The following is a 23,154-nucleotide window of genomic DNA, read 5'->3' on the forward strand; positions in this document are numbered from 1 at the left end:
CTGCTATATGTCTTCTGGGTGGATACTAGGTGGTTACTTACTGGCCCATGTCAAAAAGTCTCAAATTATTGATTTAATTTAAGTGTTAATAATATATTCACCCTGTACACAGGGGCATTTGAGGTTCTGTGAGTAATAAAAAGCCTGAAACTGGTCCTTTAAGACCTCACTGATTCTTTGTGAATTCTTATACAATAGTGTACTTGACTCAGCACTATGATGACAAATGTTATGGAGCTCGTGTGCTACACTATCATTAGCTACACCAGTAATTTTCCACAGTTCCATTTGAATTCAATTGGCTCTCGCTCGCTCTCCCCAGGGATGCCTTAACGTCTCTATAATATAACATAGTATAGGTATATCGCACATGAAATGGGCATCCCACTTCACAGCGTGCTTCATGACTAAAAGAATTACTTTCATTAGCGTTTTTTCCTTAGGTAAGCATCAGTGTTACTTTTGTTCACATTTAGGTTTGTTCAAATCCCTAACCAGAAGTATTAAATTTTTAACTACTAAACGGCACATAACTCATTTGTGCTAATGAATGGTACAATCAAACGTAAACAAAAAATAAACGTCATAAACTAACTTACATTGAAGGAGGACCTGAGTGATATCTAGAGACCGGATTCATGAAAATCTTCTTAAGAAATTTAAGCTGCACTGAAACTGGACCTTCAACCTGTTGAACTCCATTGAAGTCCACTATATGGAGAAAAATCCTGGAATGTTTTCCTCAAAAACCTTCATTTCTTTTCGACTGAAGAAAGACAGACATAAACATCTTGGATGACATGGGGAGAGTAAATTATCAGGAAATTTGAATTCTTAAGTAAACTAATCCTTCAAATTAAATTTTTTGTACTTTGTCAAATGATTAAATGATCTGTTATGCCATCCTCTTTATTGATATTTGCAGGCTTAGGCTACAGCAGCTGACAGTTTACTTCTGTTCACCATTGCTGTTACTTAAAGTCCCTATTAAAGGGAATATTTAAACTGTTTGCGGAATTTCATCGTGTAATAAAAAAAAAAATAAATAAAAAAAATAAAAAACTGGGTCTTGATTTGACTTTGTAGAGTTGTAGAGAATTTCAAATTCTGCAAGAAGTCTCGTCACGAATGATCAATCATGACCGATCACTGTTTTACATTATCGGTCATTGGTGTCACTTCAGAGTACTCATGCACATCCCTAGTACTAGTGCAGTGTTTCCCATTAACCACCTAGACTCGCCCGCCATAGTCCAATCTGTGCCGCCACAGTCTCATAATGAACCAAAAATTATTTAAAACATAATAACATAAAAGTAATGTTGTTTTGCACCAATGCTTTAGCAAAGTATCTGTCAAACGAACTAAAATCAAAAGCGCAATATGGCTTTGTGCCCTTATTAAACTGCAATAGGCCGAGATTTAATGTAATAAGTATACAGTCTGTTGCGCTGCGTATTTCAAAGCGAAGTGATCCGGTGTTTTCCATGTCTCAGAGGGTTGTCAGGTTTTCACACCAAAACCCGCCCAATTGCTCCTCAAAACTAGCCCAATCGCATTTCAAGAGGGGTCCCATGGTGAAAACTGCATTCCGGGAGTAAAATCTGCATTTTTGGCGGGGATCCCCTGGTAAAATTTGCATTCCAAGGGCTAAATATCACGTCATTTGGGGTCAATTTAAGCCGTGGACATGAAAAACAACCCGTGGCAACAGTGTAAAAGTAGCCCAATTCCGCGGGAAAACCGCAGACTTGGCAACACTGGTGTCTCAGAACAGCTAATTTCAACGTGAATGAATGAAGTGAACTCCTTCTTTGCATGTGCTGAGAGTTTAGCGCGCATTTGGGAACGAAGTGGGCGCCAGTTATGCTTTATTTTCACATTTGCATGATTTACAACATTTCTGTGGGCAGATGTTTACAGCATTTCACTAGATTTGTAATGAGACACTTTGTAAGCCTTTAAGTTTACACAGAAAATAACAGATGAACTGCAGTTTCCGTCAAAAAAACTCAAGGGTTTATCTTTTGCAAGTGAAGAAAGTAGGACAAAAGTATTGTAATTTCCCTATTGAAGCACAAAGTAAAATAATATACTAATGAAATATACCATTTATTTTACAGTGCATTTTTTTCAATATATAGAGGCTATTATTGTGCTAGGAACAATAATAATAATAACATAAAATTATTAATATTATTATTATATTCTAATTGTTTGGCTTCCTAAAACACCAGTGTGAATTTAATGAAGACTGAGACACTACATCACAACTAAAAAGAAGGTTGAGTCCCATTTAAAGTTCAGGTACATGTCAAAGCACAGACATTTTTCTTTGTTCAAATTGCACACTGAACATGGGTTGGAGTAATCATAGACTTGGACATGGCCTAGTCACCCAAAACACCCTAGCAAACGCACAGCAAAACAAATTACCCAGAACACCTTAGCAACCGCAGAGCGACACACTGGAAACCACCTGCAACACCCTAGATTTGTGTTGGCATATTCTGCATGAACAAACACCACGTACATTTTCTTCAGAAATCTATTTAGCTTGTTTCACACAGAGTCCGACACCAAGCCGAGACACGTTTCGCTGATAAGACAAATGACAACTTTTGTCCTATAGTGTGACAGAGTTTTCGGACTTCCCCTCATAAAGCTGTGGGATTTCCCCATGAAAGTGGTTGAACATTTAACCTCGTGTCACGAGTTTCACGTCATGTTTAAATGAGATATGACAACGCTACTTGCATCCTGTCTCACCTGTTTAATCAGCATGTAGGTCTCCGACATGATCTTCTCGATGCGTTGCAGGTCGTAGGTCATGCCCTTCTGACCTTGCTGCCACACCCTGTACGCATCCAGAAGCAGCGTCTTGCCCGACTCCACATCATCCAGCAGTTTCCTCTTCCTGTTGGGTCTCTGCGGTAGCGCCAGCTCAGGGCTGCTAGGTAAAGGTGTGCTTGGCGTTGGTGTTGTGGCCATAGTTAGCGCTCCTTTAGCTGCGTTCACCTGATTCTGTAGCTGCTGCTGTTTAGAGCTAATGCTCAACTCCTCCAGCGACAGCTCCGTCGCCCGACTGCTCTCTGGGACCTTATCGGCCTCCTCCGTGACTGATTTGACCATCCCCTGCTCTTGTGGGACAGTGTCAACTGCCGTTTGAGGGTCTCTGAATTTTGAGGCACCCGGCCATGATCCCGAGCCAAGCTCCATAGGCTCTCCAAGTCCTGAAGTACCTTCTCTGGGGTGAACGGTGACCGCTGTCACCTGAGTTAAAGGTTCCAGGGAGAACTGAAGTGTGGCGGAATGTTGTTGAGGCATGCCAGTAGGTCCAGTCTCACTTCCTGTGACCGCAGGGGTGTCGGGGAGTCCTGCTTTAGGCTGGCTAGTGTGGGAGCATTTGGTGTCCTCTGCAACTGGAGGCCGATTGGACACATCCACTGTGGTCATTTCACCCATAGAGGCGGTAGATGGTTTAGGGGGATCACTTACCTGAGAGAGAATAAGACAGAAACTGAATCAGACATCTTCACACTACAAATGAGGCACAGAAGCCACATCTTAAAGACCCTGATATACTTTTTCGTTCTTTGCTTTGAAAGACCTATGCAGCTTTACAATATTAAACATGAAAAAACAGTGTCAGTGTCTCTTCCAATTAGAATTTAAATTTCTACTATAAAGCAGCTCTTTGGTGTGTTCATGTTTTACTCGAGTTTATCCTTGACAGACTGAACCGGAGAAGATTTTCTCATCATTGAAGGCGGAGCCTCAGAGACACACCGACCTATTACATCAATAAATGTTTACACGTCGGAGCGAACTTTTCTGGAAAAGTTGTTTTGATCTCTTTAAATGAACTTTGCTTTGGCCTGAATTTTTTTAAAATTACATCACATGAAGTATATCGGAGCCTTAAAGGGATAGTTCACCCAAAAATGAAAATTATCCCATGATTTACTCAGCCTCAAGCCATGCTAGGTGTATCTTCTTTCAGACAAACACAATCCGAGTTATATTAAAATATATCCCAGCTCTTCCCAGTTTTATAATGGGAGTGAATGACGCTCGAGATTTTGAAGCCCAAAAAAGCACATCCATCCATCCATCATAAAAATAATCCATATGGCTCCAGGGGGTTAATAAAGATCTTGTGAAAAGAAGTGATGGGTTTTTGTAAGAAAAATATCCACATTAAAGCTGTATAAACTACAATCACTGGCTTCCGGGAGCCAGGACATATTTTAATATAACTCAGATTGTGTTCAACTGAAAGAAGATGGTCATATACACCTAGGATGGCTTGAGAGTGAGTAAATCATGGGATAATTTTCTTTTTTGGCTGAACTATCCCTTTAAGTGTTAGGTGTATAAAGTCACAGTGAAAAATACGGAAGAGGATTAGGGCCAAGCAATAATAAAAAAATAAAACCATCTTGAGATTAAAGTTGTTAAATTTCGAGAAAAAACTCGTTAAATTTCAAGAAAAAGGTCGAGGTAAAACGTTGAGAATAAACTCATTAATTTACGAGAAAAAATTAGTTACATTTCAAGAAAAAAGTCGAGATAAAATGTTGAGAATAAACTCATTAAATTACGAATTTGTTCTCGTAATTTAACAACTTTTTTCTCGTAATTGAATTACTTTATTCTCAACATTTTATCTCAACTTTTTATCTCGAAATTTAACAACTTTTTTTCCCTCATAATTTAACGACATTTTTCTCATAATTTAACAACTTTTTTCTCGTAATTTAATGACTTTATTCTCAACATTTTATCTCAACCTTTTTTCTCAAAATTTAACGACTTTTTTCCTCATAATGTAACGAATTTTTTCTCGTAATTTAACGACTTTTTTCTTGTAATTTAATGACTTTATTCTCAACATTTTATCTCGACTTTTTTCTCGAAATTTAACATGTTTTTTTCTCATAATTTAACGAATTTTTTCTCTAATTTAACGACTTTTTTCTCGTAATTTAATGAATTTGTTCTCAGAATCTAACAACTTTTTTCTCGGAATTTAATGACTTTATTCTCAACATTTTATCTCGACTTTTTTCTTGAAATTTAACGAGTTTTTTCTCATAATTTAATGAATTTCTTCTCATAATTTAACGACTTTTTTCTCCTAATTTAATTACTTTATTCTCAACATTTTATCTCGACTTTTTTCTTGAAATTTAACGAGTTTTTTCTCGTAAATTTATTGACATTTTTCTCATAATTTAACGAATTTGTTCTCGTAATCTAACGACTTTTTTCTCTGAATTTAATGACTTTATTCTCAACATTTTATCTCGACTTTTTTCTCGAAATTTAACAACTTTAATCTCGAGATGGTTTTATTTTTTTATTATTGCTTGGCCCTAATCCTCTTCCGTAGAAAAAGGCTAATCTTTATTCTGCTGAAAGAAATATTTTTCAGATTACTGTGACACTAGGAGTGAGAAAGGTCAGAAACCCAACATTTTAGTACACTTTTTCCTGCATTTAATCTGTTTTAACTTAGCAATGTAAAGATGTTTAAAGAAAGAAGCACAGGCACCAAGTGGAGCGATGCTATCACTCTGTTCTTCGAGCAGTCAGGATGGCATTAACTAATGTGTTAGCACAAACATAAGCGTATCCTTGGCTGTCAGATCTGGCTTGAGTCTCATTTCCCAAACATGGCAGTGTCTCCATAGGAAACACATGACACCAAGGCCACTGTTAAGCTTCTATGTCTGATTTCTGTGGTAAAATAAAAAAACAAACAAAAACAATACACACAACAACAAATAAATTCGTCTAATAACAAACCAAAACAAATGAGAACATAGTTGTCATACCCCTGTGAGTTTATCCAGATTGTCTTCCAGCACTTTTACAGTGAAGAAAAACGCTCGCTTGGCCAAAAGTTGTCGGTCCACATCTCGTAAGTACTTCCTATAACACACAATATATAAAAAGATATGATATGTTTGGCAACACTATATTTTAAGAATTGGTGTAGGATTTAGAAACACTGAAATGGTATTTATGTAAAACACTCCAACAATCTTTGTTTTATTTATTTTATAAGTTTGAAAAATTATTTTTACAGTGTATTTCCCCATATCCCTGTAATAAATATGCACATTTAATTAAACAACAAAACAAGGTAAACAAATCAGCGAATTGAGTTATGGAGATATCTTACTTTCCCTGGTCGGGGGTTCTCTGAAGCATGAGGGAGATTTTGAGTAACGTGTGGTGATCTTTCAGTTGAGACAGAACATCCAGCAACAGCACGATGGATCTGTTCATATGAGATGCAAAACTACCCGGACGATCGATCTCATCTACTGGAATACGCCAGATGCCCTGAGGAAGAGAAAGAGAGATCCATTAGCAGAGAGAAGAGGAGTTGGTCTGCATGAACTGGGGTATCAGGACAGCTTTAGTCCCACTGTTGGCTGTCAGATCTGGCTCCACTCTCATTCGCCAAGCGTCTCGACAAAAAAAATGATGCTATCGCACAGTCCAAGAAATACATAGGGCCCGATCAGAATCACAATTCAGTGCCTCACAAATGTTTTTCATTGTGCAAAACAAACCTCTGGGAAAGTCCATTAACATTCACAAGAGGTAAACATGCAGAAAGAATGAGACAGTTTCATAGGAGAAGGTAAAAATGAGAGAGGTGGTGCAGACAAAGAGAAAATGGAGAGAAGCTGAGAAATGTTATTGTCGTAAGGCCATCTGCTCTTGGCTCTTGATGTGTTGGTCTCCGGCCATGAAGAATATCTGCCCACTGATGAGAAATCTGTCTCAACCCACTCTCTCTCGATCCATCTCTCTAACCCTCTGCTTCATCTCGAGCTGTTCATCTTTCCCTCCAGTCGTGTGAACTGTATCTGGCTGGGAAACAGCAGACTAAACGGAGCTATTGACAATGAACAGAGATGGCAAACTAATGAAGGCGCCAAGAGAACATACTCAACGCAAGTGCGCAGACACTTCTAGTTATGCAAGCTGGATTTCACGTGGCACAGCGCTCTGAAACGATTCAAAGTGCAGTTCGATGCATTCTCAGGATGACTGCAAGGATGCTACAGCAGACTTTGGCATGAACGTCTACTATTTCCCTTTTAGATCAACTACTGTATTGTGATGATGGAGCAACAGTTTGAAGAAAAACTCGCCGAAGTTCATTACATCACACTACCGCATTAAAGTCAAAGTGAAACTTCCAAAATCAGGATATTTAACAAGAAAATCTTTAGGCAGGGCTTGATTTTATCCATTGAGAATTGACCGAATCGTGAAAAGTGGCCGATACCTACTAGAATGAAGTCAAACGGTTCATAAAGCATAGAGCATCATGACCTCAGCTGAAAAAGAAAATAATTTTTATACACTATCGTCCAAAAGTATTCTTCAAAAGGAATAATTAAGATTTTTCATGTTTTTGAAAGACGTCTCTTATGCACACCAAGGCTGCACTTGATGACGAACAAACTAAAGGCAGTAATATTGTGACATAATATTATCAACTGTAATAATATTTCACCATATTACTGTTTTTACTACATTTTTGGCCAAATAAAGCAGCCTTTGTGAGCATAAAGGACCTCTTTCAAAAACACTTTAAAAATCTTATTCCAAATCTTTAAAAAAAATATTCAAGTACATTTTGATGAAAGAGCCCAATTTTTCATCTTTGGACTATTGCACGGAATTAATTATTCATAAAAAAACAAGGAACATGATTTAATGAAGTAAATAGGTTCAATGTTTTCTTTATGTATGAACAACAGGATGTGCTTTTGCAATATGTTAGCTAAGCAATAATGCCTTTTTAATTTTTCTTTAATAGTAATACAATTTTATTTTTATTTTTTTCATTTTTACATTCAGGGGTAGAAAATGGATGAACAGACTGAATATTTGATCTCTACATGTGCATGGGAATGAAGCGCCCCTTTCTGCTGCCAAAAATGTAGACTAGAGGGTAGTTGTGAATGCAAATGTGAATTAAATCAATATTAATGAGGTAAACTAATATTTCACACGTAGGCTACCGAATTTATTCCGGTTAAAGCCCTGATATACTTCGAACGAAATGATGTCATTCGAAGTCACACGAAGTTCGTTTTGAGAGTTCGAAACGGCTTGCCAAAGCGAACTCTCAGGTTCGCTACCATTGGTCCGTGCCGATAACATAACAGGAGGTGTGCGCTGAGGCTCCGCCTTCTTTCACGCAGAACTCTTCTCTGACTCATTTCTGTTTGTTGAGTTCATTTTGGTAAGATCTCTGTGGTTCAGAGATCAGAGAAAAGGGGCGTTTCATTCCCGCCCACATGTAGAAATCCAATATTCAAGCTGTTCATTCATTGTCTACCCCTGAACATAAAAACAAAAAATCAAAGCAAATTCTTGTTTTATTTATTTATTTTTTTTTTAAAAGATGCATTTTCTAATTCTTCTGCTTTCAATACTAAATCAACAAGGTGATGATCGGAAGATACCCTGGTCAGGACAAGTTTCATCCTTCAGTGGTCTCCAGTGAGCAGAGAAGTAAACATCAGTTAAAGCAAATAGTCTGTTTTCAAACAGAAAGCTATAAGCTGTAAATCTCTGCAGTCATTTCAATGATGAAACTGTGTGTACCCCAGTTTTATGCAGTCAATCTTTCTAATTGCCCTAAAAAAAGGACACTGCTTCAGTTTGGCCTGGCAGACGCCCATGTATGGACATTTGGACATTCCAGAAAATGAAGTAATGGCATTAAAGTATGTGAAAACAGAGGAACTGGATGTAGGGGAGAACTAAAATATGCAGGAGTGAGAAAAGAGAGAATTTGAAAAAGAAGGAAATGCTAATCGGAATGCTGGATGTTTCCGGAAACCTGGATGTTTATTTGCATGCAGAATGATCTGCAGCTGCTAGTCATCAAATTTAGTGATTCGATCCAAAAGGCAGACATCAGGAAAATGAAAGGAAGAGGGGAGGAGAAGGAGAGAAACTGGAGAAGAAATTTAGCTGATGGATTAATTAAAAGAACATATTTTGCAGCCAATAAGATTCAAAATGTTTAATAATAGTAAAATACAATATAATTTATTAATATTATTTAATAATATTAGAATTTATATTTTAATATATTAATTGAATATATTACGGAGGAGGTTATACATTGTTATTTTATATTTCTTGTTTTCTTGTGATCTCGACATAAAAAAATGTGTGAATTAGTCAGTCAATCTTTTCTTCAACATTAAATGACGTGGAGAACAAATTTGGGCAAACAAGCTTAGTTTCATGAATTTATGATGCTCCAGAGGCTAATGGCAAAGTTGAAATTGTGTTATTAATGTCACCCTCTAGAATAATCAATCTATTAAGCCTAATTGTTTTCTAGCAGTTTTCATTTCTATGAATGGACACAAATGCATAGATCTAGTTCATTTGTATAACTATGATGTATTGACAGTATAGTTTTATATAATTAGTGTACATAGAAATCTGTGAAGTGCTTATTAGATGCTTATTTATAGACCCCACTAAAGCATTTCTTAAACCTGCCAGATATGATTAAAAAACGTGTTAAAAAGTGCTAAACGTGCAAGACTAAGCAATCAAACAGACAGCACATTCTCATATAACCTGACAGCAGCACAACAATTATTCCATTTATTTTTTCCTAACATGTTGTCTTCACTTATATGACAGCTTGTTCTGTGTAGTGTTTCTGCATACTGGAAAAATATTTTATAAATAAACATGGTTTATTTACTTAAAGGATTAGTTCATTTCAGAATTAAAATTTCCTGATAATTTACTCGCCCCCATGTCATGTCATCCAAGAAGGTTTTTGAGGAAACGATCCAGGATTTTTCTCCATATAGTGGACTTCACTGGGGTTCAACAGGTTGAAGGTCCAAATGTCAGTTTCAGTGCAGCTTCAAAGTGCTCTACATGATCCCATACGAGGAATAAGAGTCTTATCTAGAGAAACCATCTGCCATTTTCTAAAAAAATAAATAAAAATGTGTATACTTTTTAACCACAAATGCTCGTCTTGCACTGCTCTGCGATCTGCAAGCATGACGTAGGCGGAAGTACCGATCCAGTGTTTACAAAGACTAAGTCAAACGGCCTTTACAAAATAAGGTAAAGTTATTAAAGTTAAAGGTAAAGTTATTTTTTTTTAGAAAATGACCAATGGTTTAGCTAGATAAGACCCTTATTCCTCGTCTGGGATCATGTAGAGCTCTTTGAAGCTGCACTGAAACTGACATTTGGACATTTCAACCCGTTGAACCCCAGCGAAGTCCACTATATGGAGAAAAATCCTGGAATGTTTTCCTCAAAAACCTTCATTTCTTTTCGACTGAAGAAAGAAAGACATGAACATCTTGGATGACATGGGGGTGAGTAAATTATCAGGGCCATCGGTGCTTGAACCCTGATGAGATCCATATAGGTTGATTTAGTTTCGAAATAATGCTTTATGTGCATGAACTGAACAAGATACAACATGAACTGCCACTATTTTGTGATTACACATCATTTAATGTTGAAGAAATGATCAAATGTCTAACGAATGAAAAAATGGCTTTTTATGTCAAGATCACGAGAGAAAATGACCTCTAGGGGCTTCTGTAATATATTAACACAAAATTATTAACTAAAATATTTGAAATTGAATATATTTAAGTAACATGGGAACTTTGTGAAAGTTTGGTTTGGTACAAATAAATCCTTAAATGGATAGTTCACCCAAAAATGAAAAATCTGTCATCATTTTCTCACCTTCAAGTTGTTTTAAACCTAGGAGTTTCTTTCTTCTGTTGAACACAAAAGAAAATATTTAAGAATGCTGGTGACCAAACACCCCATAGTCTTCAATAGTATTTTTCCCAATACTATGTAAGTCAATAGGGTCCATCATTAAAGTTTGGTTACCAACATTCTTCAAAATATCTTCTTTTGTGTTCAGCAGAAGAAAGAAGCTCCTACAGGTTTGGAGCAACTTGAAGGTGAGAAAATGATGATGAATGAATCAAACTTGCCAACTCTAATGCTGTTTTAACCTGGAATATGCCAAAATTCTGAATTTTAAATCCTCACTCCTAAATTGCGAGAGTAGTCTAATGAAATGCACTCTAAGAAAATTAATGTTCAAAATCATTCTGACATGGGTGACATGAAATGTAGCTTAAAATATACAATGAATATTCAATATTTCCCAGCCTTACTTTCACAGTGGCTAATGCCGTAACACATCGTTTTAAAGGAAAAACAGCAGTCCTAGAGAGATGCTGCCAAGAATGAGTGAGTTTGTGTGTGTGTGTGTGTGTGTGTGTGTGTGTGTGTGTGTGTGTGTGTGAGAGAGAGAGAGAGAGAGAGAGAGAGAGGGTTTGCCCTACAGGGATTACCCAAAGCCCCTCTAGCAGTACATGGATGGAGACAGGAAAGAGAAAGGAGGGGGCGTGTCCTGGTGGATGGATATGGGAAAGAGGCGTGTTCAGATGGATCGGCGGATGGAATGCTATTAGACGGGTCTTTGGCACAGAACCTCAAACCGCTGTGCCACAGTCCAAATAACACAGCTTTACGGCCAGATTACACACACACACACATCAGCTCGGTCATTCCTGCGCTGCAGCAACCGCACTTCTGATCAGCATGTTAAAAGATGTGGGTTTGCCTTACAACTGTGGATTTTCCATTAATAACACTATTACATAATTTCAAGGTAATGTTTAATGTTAATAATATCTTTCTATGGTTGTTTAAAAGAATTTATCACAATCAATCTCATGATTTCTCTGTAATTAAAATCAATTTTGAATATACCTGTATCTGCAACAGGTTTTCCTTTAAAAATGTAGTGCACTTAGTTTTATGGGAACATAAGTAACAAATCAGTCATCTGGTGAAGTACTTGTTTCAATGGTTACTAAAGCACTCCAATCCACACACAGACAGAAACTGTTTTCAGTTCCAACAGCATTAGCTGTAAATTTAAAGGTGGGGTGTCCATTTTTTCAAATACACTGTTTGGAAGTTAGTCAGGCCGATACAAACAACAAACGTCCAACCAATCAGTATTAGGGGGCGTATGATGGTCAAAGAGAGAGAACGAGTAAGAGGGAGATTTGAAAATAAGGAAAAAAACTGCCGAACAAGAGATGGGAAACTATACTAAAGAGCTCAAAAGAATATCACTGGAATGAAGGTTTATGACTGGGCAAGCGCTTCAGGACCAGCGTTTTATTAGAAAAGCTTTCCAGTGCTGGAGAGAGCAAAGTGGGAAGGCCTGAAAACAGATGTGGATGCTGCTTTGATCCCGCTTCTCATGTGAGTAACACTGGGTTTGATTGTCTGGAGCTGCTGTGCTGTTGGCGACTAACAACAAAATCTTGTTTGTATTTCCTCTTGTATACTGTATGTTCATTTTTTGTGCTTCCTTGTCGTTTGTTCATCAACTGTGCTTTATTTTTCGTGAAGCATTTTGTTGCGCGTAAGCTGTGATAAACAGACATCCACTCGCATTGTGTCTGTAACAGTGGCCAGATAGTGAGAGTTTTGCAGTTAAAATACTGCACACTGACAACCGCTAGGGAATGAGGTGTTTAGCGTCACTGGTAGTGCATTCGCCTCGCATGCCAGCAGTGATCAGGTCGGGCTTCGAGACCGACTCGGAGCAGGGTGGTTAGGAGTTTTGGAGGCGGAGCAATGAAGAGAGGGGTGGGTTTGTTTGGGTTGATTTCAAATACTAACAATGTCCAACAGTGTAGTTGAAAAAATAGATAGCCCACCTTTAAATATATATTGTCAAAAAGAACAAACTCCAGCCTTAATTCTGACACAATGAAGTTTGAAATTTGTGAGTTTTAACTTGAGCGCAAAAATGTTATTAGTTTTTTTTTTTTTTTAAACTTGCTTTGCATTTTGGTTTTGCAGTTGGTGAAAAGACTGATTGTACAAAAAGGACAGATATAATGAGAGTGAATAGTATCACCCTTTCTCTTTCAAAAGATTGTGTATAACAGGAAAATGTTCTGCAATTTGATACACAGAGAGCCTCATTCATCCTCCATTTCTTTTTTCTGGGACTCCCCACACCTCTAGAGGAGACATTTGAGAACGCAAATAAATAATAGCCATGTTCATATGAGTTTTCGCCATTAAAAGAGAGTGAAAAGTAAAAACAATGCTTCAACAACAACTAAAACTCACTGATGCCTTACAAGGATGAACTCAGCCAATCATCTGCTTCTGATTAGCATCTAAAAATAATTCAGTGGCTTAGTAAATATCACAGCAATACTTAACTTTACTAACTTAATAAAATCTCTGAATATCATTAACTTGATTGTTTGAGTTGAACATGCCAAAATAATTGACTAAACAGTTAATTTTTTCTAAAACGTAATTTTTTTTTCACTAAAAGAATTTAGTATTTGACTAACAAATTAGTTTTTTTTTTTTTTTTTAAATATACTTAATATATTTGTGAAATTTCCATCAAAATATTTAAGAATGGAGAATTAAACTGATCTGTTACAAGAACCACAAATATTACTTCAATGAATTAAAATCAATATTATTAATCTTTAACACACACTTTTAGTTCACTCAACTAAAACAATGAACCCCTCCCAACACCCACCGACGTGCCGGGAACTCAACGGTTGAGTGATCACGGGCTGTTTGAATTCAACTTCTCTCTTCTCAGAGTCGCAGAATTGGTGCATTTCCTCTGTGAAATTCAGGTTTGTGTGTTTTATTTTATCTATAAGATCATTGCTGCACTTTAAAGCATTTTATTTATTGCAAAACAACATACAGGGATGCAATATGAGTCATCTAAACGCCTGATGTCTAGCATAAAGCACATGACTTTATTCTTAAAGATAATGAATATAATTAATTTGGTGATAAAATGTTCTCAGGACTGTGTACTGTTTGTTTAATGGCAGGTTATGGAGACGGCAGTCTGAAGTTAGAAGTTCACCTGCATTATCCCGAGGAAATGGGATAACAGACCGGTTGATTACAATTCAATTACTTTTAAATGTTTAATTTTTACAACTGAAATGTTTGTTTAATATAGGCAATATTGTATACATGTTAAAACAGTATAAAATATGCTGTATTGCTGTACTCATTGACAATAAAGGCCAATGTCACGTATACCCGTGGTTGTGTGGAGTATTTTACAAAGGTTTAGAGGAAATTAAAAATCAATATTGCTCATGAATAAAAACAGTTATGTTTTTTAAATGTTTTCCCCCTATTAACTCTAGTCAATTTTATTTGTTAATGTACCAAATGCACTTACTCGGATCTACTTCAGTTTTTACTTGCATTTACTCAGTTCATACGGTGTATGAATATTTTTAAGTGCAAAAATGTTTCACCTAACAATTTAGTAAATAATAGTAAAAGGTTTTTAGGGTTAAAGTTAATATTACTCATAATAAATAAAAACAGTTTAAATTACTCATATTGGTTTTTAAATGTTTTTCCACAATTATTTTTTACTTACATTTACATTAATTGATTTCACTGCTTTAACATTTACTCAATATTTTTAAGTGTAAAAATGTTTCACCAAAAATAGTAAATAATAAAAGTTTTTAGAGTGTATTTCCATTAGTACGAGAAGAAAACGTCTTGACTTCAGACCAAAAAAAAAGCACCTGAAGCGTTAACATCAGGTATAACGACACAAATTACTGACATGACTACTCATAAAAAAGCTTCAAAACCATACAAATATACTTAGCGCAGCCTTCAAAAGACTAAACTCGGCTGACCGGCGAAAGAAAAGCAAGCTGTCATGTCCGTTTCAGGCCTACAGCTGCTCCTAATGCGATCAATATAATCTGACAGCAAAATCATTGAATTGAGTCCAGCAGACACGAGGCTTCCCTCAACATGTGAGCCCAGTCTTCTGAGCACGAGCTGCAAAAAAGTTCAAAACGCTGGACATTTTCTTTACTTTCTCAACGGCCTTCGATATGAGCAGCACTTCAAGCGCAAATCAACAGATGAAGCTGCAATGTGAAGATTTCAAGAACGCTGCAAGGTGTTTCTGATAAGCAGTTGAGATTCAAAACATCTGACTAATAGAGCGAAACGTGAACGCGACAAATGTTGTGTGTAACTTCTAGCTCAGGGATTCCCCTAGACACCAAACTGCTAAAAGTGTCAAGCAAGAATTCTAGTAAGCTAATCTAAAGAAGCATCTGCCCTCCAGAGCTGCGAGAAGAACAGCTAAGAACCACACAGAGGAAAGAAGGAAAGCGGGAACAAGGAGGTTCCCAGTTTTCTGACTCATCCAGTGCACTTCATCACTCCATTTCTGGTCATTACCGCTGCTCGTATTGACGAAATGCAGGACTCCGGCACTAGCGAACTATTATCTGCGTCACGCGTGACAGAGTCAACACACTCACTCTCGCTCTCAAACGCTCACTTTCTTTCTTTTGCTCTACTCCTTGAACTCTCACACACTGCTCTCCCACCTTCAACCGACTCTTTCCACAACCTCAACCTGACGCTTTTCCTTTCCACCTTTTATTTCACGAGCAAAAACAGAAGGAAAAGGAAACCAAACAGGAAAAACAAAAGGAAGAAACTCACCATCACCGAGGAGAGCTACTCCACGCTCTGCCTGTATGAAGTGTGTGAGTAAATGGGATGTTTTGATTTTTTTCTTTTTTAATGTTCCAGCGAGAGAAGGCGAGCTGTAGTCCAGGCTTGAGGGAGTGGGCTGCAAGCGTGCGGAGGGAGGAGAAAAGGAGAGATGGCTGAACGAGTGTGCCTCAAACAGACTAGCGCTCGCTCTCCTCTCTTTCCAGCCCTGCCATCGCAAAACAAAACGCCCACGCTTCTTTTTCTCTGCTCTGACCCCAGTGCGCTCGCTCGTGCTCTCCCTCCCTCTCCTTCTCTGTACACAGGCGGAGAGACGGCCCCTTCAGAACGCAGCCAGCCAATCAGAGAAGGGCTCTGTTTCTCAGCCCACACCCACACAAACATACAGAGAGAGGTGAACGACAGGAGACAGAAAACATGCAACAGGATGTTAGTGCGGGTCAGAGGGAAAAGGGTGTATATGAACACAAACACACAGATGTGAGAGGAGAGGAGATGAGGGAGAAAAGCAGAGATGAGAACAGAACAGTTAAGAAAATATAGACCACGCTAAAGAGAGGTAGAGAGACTAAAAAAAGAGAAGAGGTGAGACAAGAACAGAAGAGATGAGATGAGACAAGAAGAGAAGATGCTTTAAATAGGAGCCGGTCAGAAAAGAGATGAGAACAGGAGAAACGAAAAGAAAAGAACAGAACAGAGGAGAAGAGAGATGAGAAGAACCGAGGCAAGAGGACAAGAAAAGAGAAAAGGTGAAACAAGAAGAGAAGACAAGATGCTATAAGGAACAGACTGAGAAAGGAGAGGAGACGTGAGGTTAGATGAGACAGGAGAAATGTGAGGGAACAAGAAGAGAAAAGAACAGAGAAGAGATGAGATGAGAAAAGACGATAAGAGACAAGGATGAGAAAACTTGGGCCCTATGAAATCCATTTAATTTTTCCCAAATCCCATTAAATTTTTTTTTTTTTTTTTTTTTCCCAAATTACATTTTTGCCATTTTAATTTTTTTGTGTTTTAATTTTTTTGGACTCCCATTTTAATGGTAAAAAAGCATGTCCAACTCATTGAAATCATTAAAGTTTCACAATTTAAAAATAATTAAGTTTAACAAAAATTACATTTTTAGGGCCATTCCGTTTTATTTTTTACCCAATTCTGTGTTTTCTGTTAAGTTTTCTCGATTTTCCATTTTAATGGTTTATTAAATTTTCTAAAAAATGTTTTTAAAATATGATTTTATTATATTTAAAGCATGTCTAATTAATTGAATTAATAAAAATGACAAAAAATTTTTTTGTTTTTTCAGAAATTCTGTGTCGTGTATTTTAATTTTTCTGGCAATCAAATGAAGGAATAAACATTAATTTAATTAATCTTTTTATCAATTTGTGTGATAAAAATTGTTTTCTTTTTTATGAAATTAAACTTTTTTTTGTCACAACAGAGCTTTACTGTTAAAATTAAAACCTGGAAGAAATGATTATTACTTTAAAAATTAAGATTTAATAATAATTTATAATTGCTATTAGTGTTAGTATTATTATTCCATCGAGATGAAGCTAAATTCTACTGTACAACAAGATACAATATATTTCTGTCACAATCTCTTTAAGTTAAACAGTTTATTTTGACGGGTTGCCATGAAGAGCTTCTGTGTTTCTGTGTTTATGATATGGTGATAGTTTTTCTCAAATGAAACGGTAAAATGCTCATGAAGAGACTCTCAGAGCGCCTCTGGAGATTATGTTTTCATATAGTGAGGCGACAGAGGCTGAAAATACCGTGAGAGTCTGAACGTCTGCACCATTCATTCACACACGCTGTCAGAAAAAAAGGGGCAGTACCCTAAGGTACAAAGGTACTAATATGTACTTTTAAAGTACTAATATGCACCCTTTAGGGGTAAGTATGGTACAAAGACGTACATTTTCACTTTTGTACCTTAGGTTACTGCCCCAGTGACAAGCAGCGTACCTTTTTTTCTGACAGTGCAGAGACACACACAACATGCAGGATTCATATTTAAATGTTAATATTCACCAAACTGCTAAAAGTGTTAATATTCACAGACACTAGTCTATATCGCAATTTGCTTTAACTGTACTGACCTTCTTTTTATTTATTCATCAAAAATTCCATGACATTCCGTGTAATAGACTAAATTCCGTTTTTATGATTCTGCAATTCTGTCTGCATCGCGGAAATCATAGGGCCCTAGAAAACTCGAGAAACAAGAGGACAAGAAAAGAAAACAGGCGAGACGAGCAGAAAAAACGAGATGAGTCAAGAAGAGAACTGAAGAAAAGAGACGTGATAATAGCAGGACAAGAGAAAAAAAGAGGTAAAAAAGAGACAAAGTGAAACGACAGAAGATGTGAAAGGAAAAGGTGAGATGAGAGGAGAATAGTAGGGAGAAGAAGAGAGACAAAAAAGAGAGATGAGAACAGATGGGGCAAGAAGAGAAGAAAGAAAGAAGACAACAACATTAAAAAGAGGTGAGACAAGAAGAAACGATAAGGGAAAGAAAAAAGCTGAGATGAGAAGAGACAATGTGAGACACAAGGAGAAAAAGAGAGAAGAAAATGAGAAGAAAAGAGGTACTGAGTGAACACATCCACATTATAGTACTATTAATATGTTTAGATACATAAAATACATTCATATAATGTATTTTATGTATGTTGTTTGTTTGTTTTGCTTTATGCAATGCTTTGGAAATATGTCATGCCAATAAAGCAATATGAATTGAATTAAAGGGGAGAGAGACTGTGAGAAGAAAAGAAACGAGAAGGGACAGGGCAAGCAGAGACACGAAGACACAAGAAGGTGAGAGGTGAGGACAGCAATTTCTGTCACAGGCACAGAGAGAATAAATCAAGAGTGCAGTATCTCAGCGTGTATCTCTGTCATACAGCTCTCATTACCCCTTCTCCCTCTGTAGATGTTTGTGCCTTTCCACTGTGACACACACACCTGGCATTTCCAACCCCCTGAAGCTAACAGGAAAGACGAGATGCAAATCACACTGACCGTATCTCTACATGTGAACCACAGGTGTTTGCTGCTGCTGAACTTTCACATACCAGCACTTCACACGCAGAGAACGAGCACAGCATTCACTCAGCCCGCTGTCAATCACTCGCTTCATTCGTTACGCTCGCAGACGTGCTGATATACGGAAAAAGAGCTGCAGGCAGAGTTCATTCCACTAAGGGTCAGAGGTACCGGTTAGTTCGCTCTAAAGCTTTACTCGACTAAAACTGTCCAATTACAATAAACTGACTGAAGAAAAGCTCAAAACTGTCAAAGGTAAAGTTTCAGCAAAACTGGTTAGTTCACTCAAAAGCTAAAATAAAATATTGACAGGTCCATCAATAAATAATTAAACTAATTATTAAATTAAATTAAAATATAAAATATAAAAAAAAAACATTAAAATAATAAAAAAATATTAAATGGAATCAATTACATAAATAAAATAAAATAAAATAAAATAAAATAAAATAAAATAAAATAAAATAAAATAAAATAAAAATATTGATTGACATTTACAGGTGTGATGATGAATGAACTGTTCAGGAATCCAAAGAAAACTGGACAGGAATGTTTGTTTTTCTTGTACGGCAACTGCAAAACAAAAACAAAACAAAATATATATTATAAAAAAAAAAAAAAATGTATTTTTTTTAAATATTTTGCAGTTGATGTACATTACCAAGGAAAAAAAATCCTGTCCAGTTTTTTTTTTTTTTTTTGGATGCCTTTTACAAAACAAAACAAAACAAGTCCAAATATTGATAGGTCCATCGAACACAGGTGTGAAGGCGACTGAATGTAATCCAGGCAGCTCTTCTGCTTTGAATCGAGTCTGTGTCTCGGGCCAGTGGTCCAGTGAGAGCAGGAGAGTGGGCGGATACATATGCGAGCACATATGCCTGAGTGTGTGTGGACGTGGGAGAGAAACTGTGTTTGTGTTTTTGTGATGTGTTTAAGGCTTGGGCCAACAAATACTGCCAGAGCCCAAGACAAACTAGAGCAGCCTGACCCATATCACACACACACACACACACACGCACACCCCCAATGCAAAGACTCTTGCTCTCCCGTTCTGCAGGACGAACAACAGGAAATGACATGTGATTCACGACACCACAAAATATACAGTATGACCTGTGTGTTCTCTCTATTTCACAAGCTGTCCACAACAGTGCATATCAAAAAGTTGATTACTTAAGCCTGCGAAAGTAGTTAACAATAATAATAAACAAAATAATTTGGAAAGTGAGCTGAAATGAAAAAAAAAAAAAAAAAAAAAAAAAAGTGTACAATGCAAGTTGTCTGAAACAAGAGCATTTTATATTAAATCCTTCTAGAAGGTCATAAGAATATAGTTTTCTGAATCCAGGTGTGTCTGCAGTAAGAGCTTTGACAGTGTGAATGTGTGGCTGAACACGGCTGAGACGTTTTTCAGCAGGACATAATTTACATTTTACTGTTCGTATAACTCAAGCATTCCCATTAGGCAATACAGCTTGTCATAACAGAGAACGATTAAATGTCGCCATTAAGTTTCAATAACTTCATAGAACGTGTGCAAAATAAAGTGCTCCAAAATCTCCTGGAAGATGGCTGCATTGACTTTGCACTTGATAAAACACAATGGACCAACACCAGCAGACGTCACGGCCCCCCAAATCATTACTAACTTCAGAAACTTCCCACTAGACTTCAAGCAGCTTGGATTCTGTGCCTCTCCAGTCTTCCTTCAGACTCTGGGACCAAGTATTTCAACATGAAATGCAAAATTTACTTTTATCTGAAAAGAGGACTTTCGACCACTGTTCACTGTCCAGTTCTTTTTCTCCTTAGCCCAGGTAAGATGCTTCTGATGTTGTTTCTGTTTCAGAAGTGGCTTGGTAGTCCTTTTCCTGAAGATGTCTGAGTGTGGTGACTCTTGATGCACTGACTCCGGCTTCATTTGACTCATTGTGAAGCTCTCCCAAGTGTTTGAATCAGCTTTAGTTGACAGTATTCTCAAGCTTGTGGTCATCCCTGTTGCTTGTTCACCTTTGCCTACCCAATTTCGTCCTTCTAGTCAACTCTGCATTCAATATGCTTTGATATTTCACTCTGTAAACAGCCACCACATTCAGTAATGACCATCTGTGACTTACTCTCTTTGTGGAGGGTGTCAATGATTGTCTCCTGGACCATTGCCAAGTCAGCAGTCTTCGCCATTAGTGTGGTTTCAAAGAACAAGAGATACCCGGAATTTATACTGTAGGGATGGTCATTTAATGTAACACAAATGTAAATATTCTAATATTTTGAGATACTGGATTTTGGACATTCATTAGCTGTACGCTCTAATCAACAAATAAAAAAAAAAAAAAAAAAAAAAAAAAACTTTTGAAATGTTTTACTTTACATGTAGGAAATCTACTATGAATGAAAGTTTAATTTTTTTAAATAATTTACAATAAAAAATGAACTTTTTCACGATATTCTAATTATATGACCAGCACCTGTATACTTCTGCCTGTGGAAAAGCTTCTTGTCATTAAATTATTCATAATTCTTCATGTTGCTTCCTCTTTTACCACCTGTATTATTATGATGGTTGTCAGTATATTTTAAAGGTAAAAAAATAGATTTTAGTAGCAGTGTGCATTGTTGAATTTACTGGTTTAAATTTTGTAAGTTACAGTTTTACACTGTAAAATTTACAGGTTGTTCTGTAAATATGTTTACATTTTTACTGTATTTTTTAGAGAATTTTTCTGGCAACCATAGCTGCCAAAACATTTTTGTAAATACAACAAGATTATTTTTTTACAGTGTAATTATAAACTTAAATCAGCACATTGTTTGAAGGATACCACTGGGCAACGTGGAATATCCCATTAATTGAAGAAATATTTAGTGTTGGGTCTAACTTAAGTCCAAGTCCTTAACCAACTGACTTTAAGTGGGAGACTTTAAGTGGGAAGTCCTCATGAAATCAAAATTGACATTATTTACTTTGTTAACGCATATTACTAGTCTTGTGGTGAGCAATTAATCCGTGCAAGTTAGTACACAGAAAAAAAAATTGTTTGTCGTGGTAATCTTTAATCAAAATCTGAAAAGTTACTTCCGGTCTGGAATGGCGTTCCTTCCCTGATGACGTCAGTTTGACGGCTTGGGTTGAAAACACTTAAACCACTCCCCTCCAACCGTTAGATGGATAGGTGGAGTGCTAAAGTAAAACCCTGCCCTCTATTCAATATTCTGTTTCACTTGGAAATAACACTGGAGAAAAGTCGTTCGCAACTTCCGATTCATGGGGACTTTAATTTTATGTTGTTACTTATTGTCTGAATCTGTGTCAAATTCAAGTCCACAATAGCACATCTGAGTCATAATTGCAGTCCGAGTTTGAGTCCAAGTACCCCAACTCTAGAAATAACCATAAAAACGGCCACCATAATACAGTGCAAAAGCTCTTCAGAAGGATTCATGATCCAGGACCGGATGCTGCTTGTGTGTGTGAGGATTTTCCCATAAGCTGAGGACAGGTGGGCATGAGGTTGGAGTACCCTAGTGGGCAGAGCTCTGAAGCCCAGCAAGATGAGCCACCCAAGTGTTTTTATACTGCCGTGTGCCAATCCTGACAAAGCCACAGGCTGCTTCCTCACAGCGACCGCATCCACAGCCAAAGGTAGACACATATACTCTAATATCACGGCCTTAGCTCTGAGAGGACTGTACCAATGTGCCAAAAGGCCACTGGGCAAAACAGCAACAACATATGAACACACACCATAGTGATGCCATCTGTCTGCCTCATGGTGTGCTGTGAGGACTGTAAATCCAGCCAGTTTGGGGCATTTTCAGTGAGGAGTCATAATCTCTCTGGATTTACGTATGTGTGTGTGTGTGTGTTTGTGTGTGAAGGGATTTTACTGCACAGAATCAGAGGAACTCATGACGGCATAACCCCACACACACACACACACACACACACACACACACGTGTATGAACAGAAGACTTGACCACAAGCGTCATTCATATCTCCACACTGGATCATGCTGTGGCTGTAAACTAAATTTTTCATGATATGGTGAACTTTGACATGCAAGTGCGTCTGCATGTGTGTGTGTGAGACTTACATTGAACAGATTGGTCTTATTCCTCTCGCAGAAAAGTCCTTGTGCCGGCATGTGTTTCAGCTGTTGCCATGGGACACTGCTCCCTAGCAACACATCTCGTGCCCATTGCAGGTTCTGTGAAAACACAAATATATTCAGTCAGCTCTGTGTGCAGGAAGGTGAGAGAGTGTGTGATGACTTGAACCCCATGAAGTCGGGGGGGAAAACCTGCATGCTTCACTCACACACACTCCTAACGAAAAACTAGAGTCCTGCTTATCTGCGCAGAATATACTATTTTAAAAAATAGTAGGACGCATGTTAAAGTGCTTGCAGTAGGTTATATATCGTTAGCCTCATAGCGTAATTGTCCAGATC

At 37.3% G+C, this 23,154-nt stretch overlaps 1 protein-coding gene across 7 annotated transcripts in view; it reads right to left on the bottom strand.

Annotated features, from left to right (window-relative positions):
* cabin1 (calcineurin binding protein 1) overlaps nucleotides 1–23,154 on the bottom strand; it is a 127,030-nt gene that overhangs the window by 36,298 nt on the left and 67,578 nt on the right. For 5 of the 7 annotated variants that reach the window (XM_048210955.1, XM_048210953.1, XM_048210950.1 and 2 more), the window contains 5 exons: nucleotides 22,798–22,911; nucleotides 19,198–19,272; nucleotides 6,191–6,354; nucleotides 5,841–5,937; nucleotides 2,770–3,498 (listed from right to left, as the gene is read on the bottom strand). In XM_048210955.1, coding sequence (XP_048066912.1) covers nucleotides 2,770–3,498; nucleotides 5,841–5,937; nucleotides 6,191–6,354; nucleotides 19,198–19,272; nucleotides 22,798–22,911 — 1,179 coding nt within the window. The remainder of the gene's footprint in view (nucleotides 1–2,769; nucleotides 3,499–5,840; nucleotides 5,938–6,190; nucleotides 6,355–19,197; nucleotides 19,273–22,797; nucleotides 22,912–23,154) is intronic. The other 2 variants (XM_048210956.1, XM_048210954.1) reach the window with 1 other exon arrangement.

Source organism: Megalobrama amblycephala, linkage group LG12, assembly GCF_018812025.1.
Source record: "Megalobrama amblycephala isolate DHTTF-2021 linkage group LG12, ASM1881202v1, whole genome shotgun sequence".
Classification (NCBI taxonomy): domain Eukaryota; kingdom Metazoa; phylum Chordata; class Actinopteri; order Cypriniformes; family Xenocyprididae; genus Megalobrama; species Megalobrama amblycephala.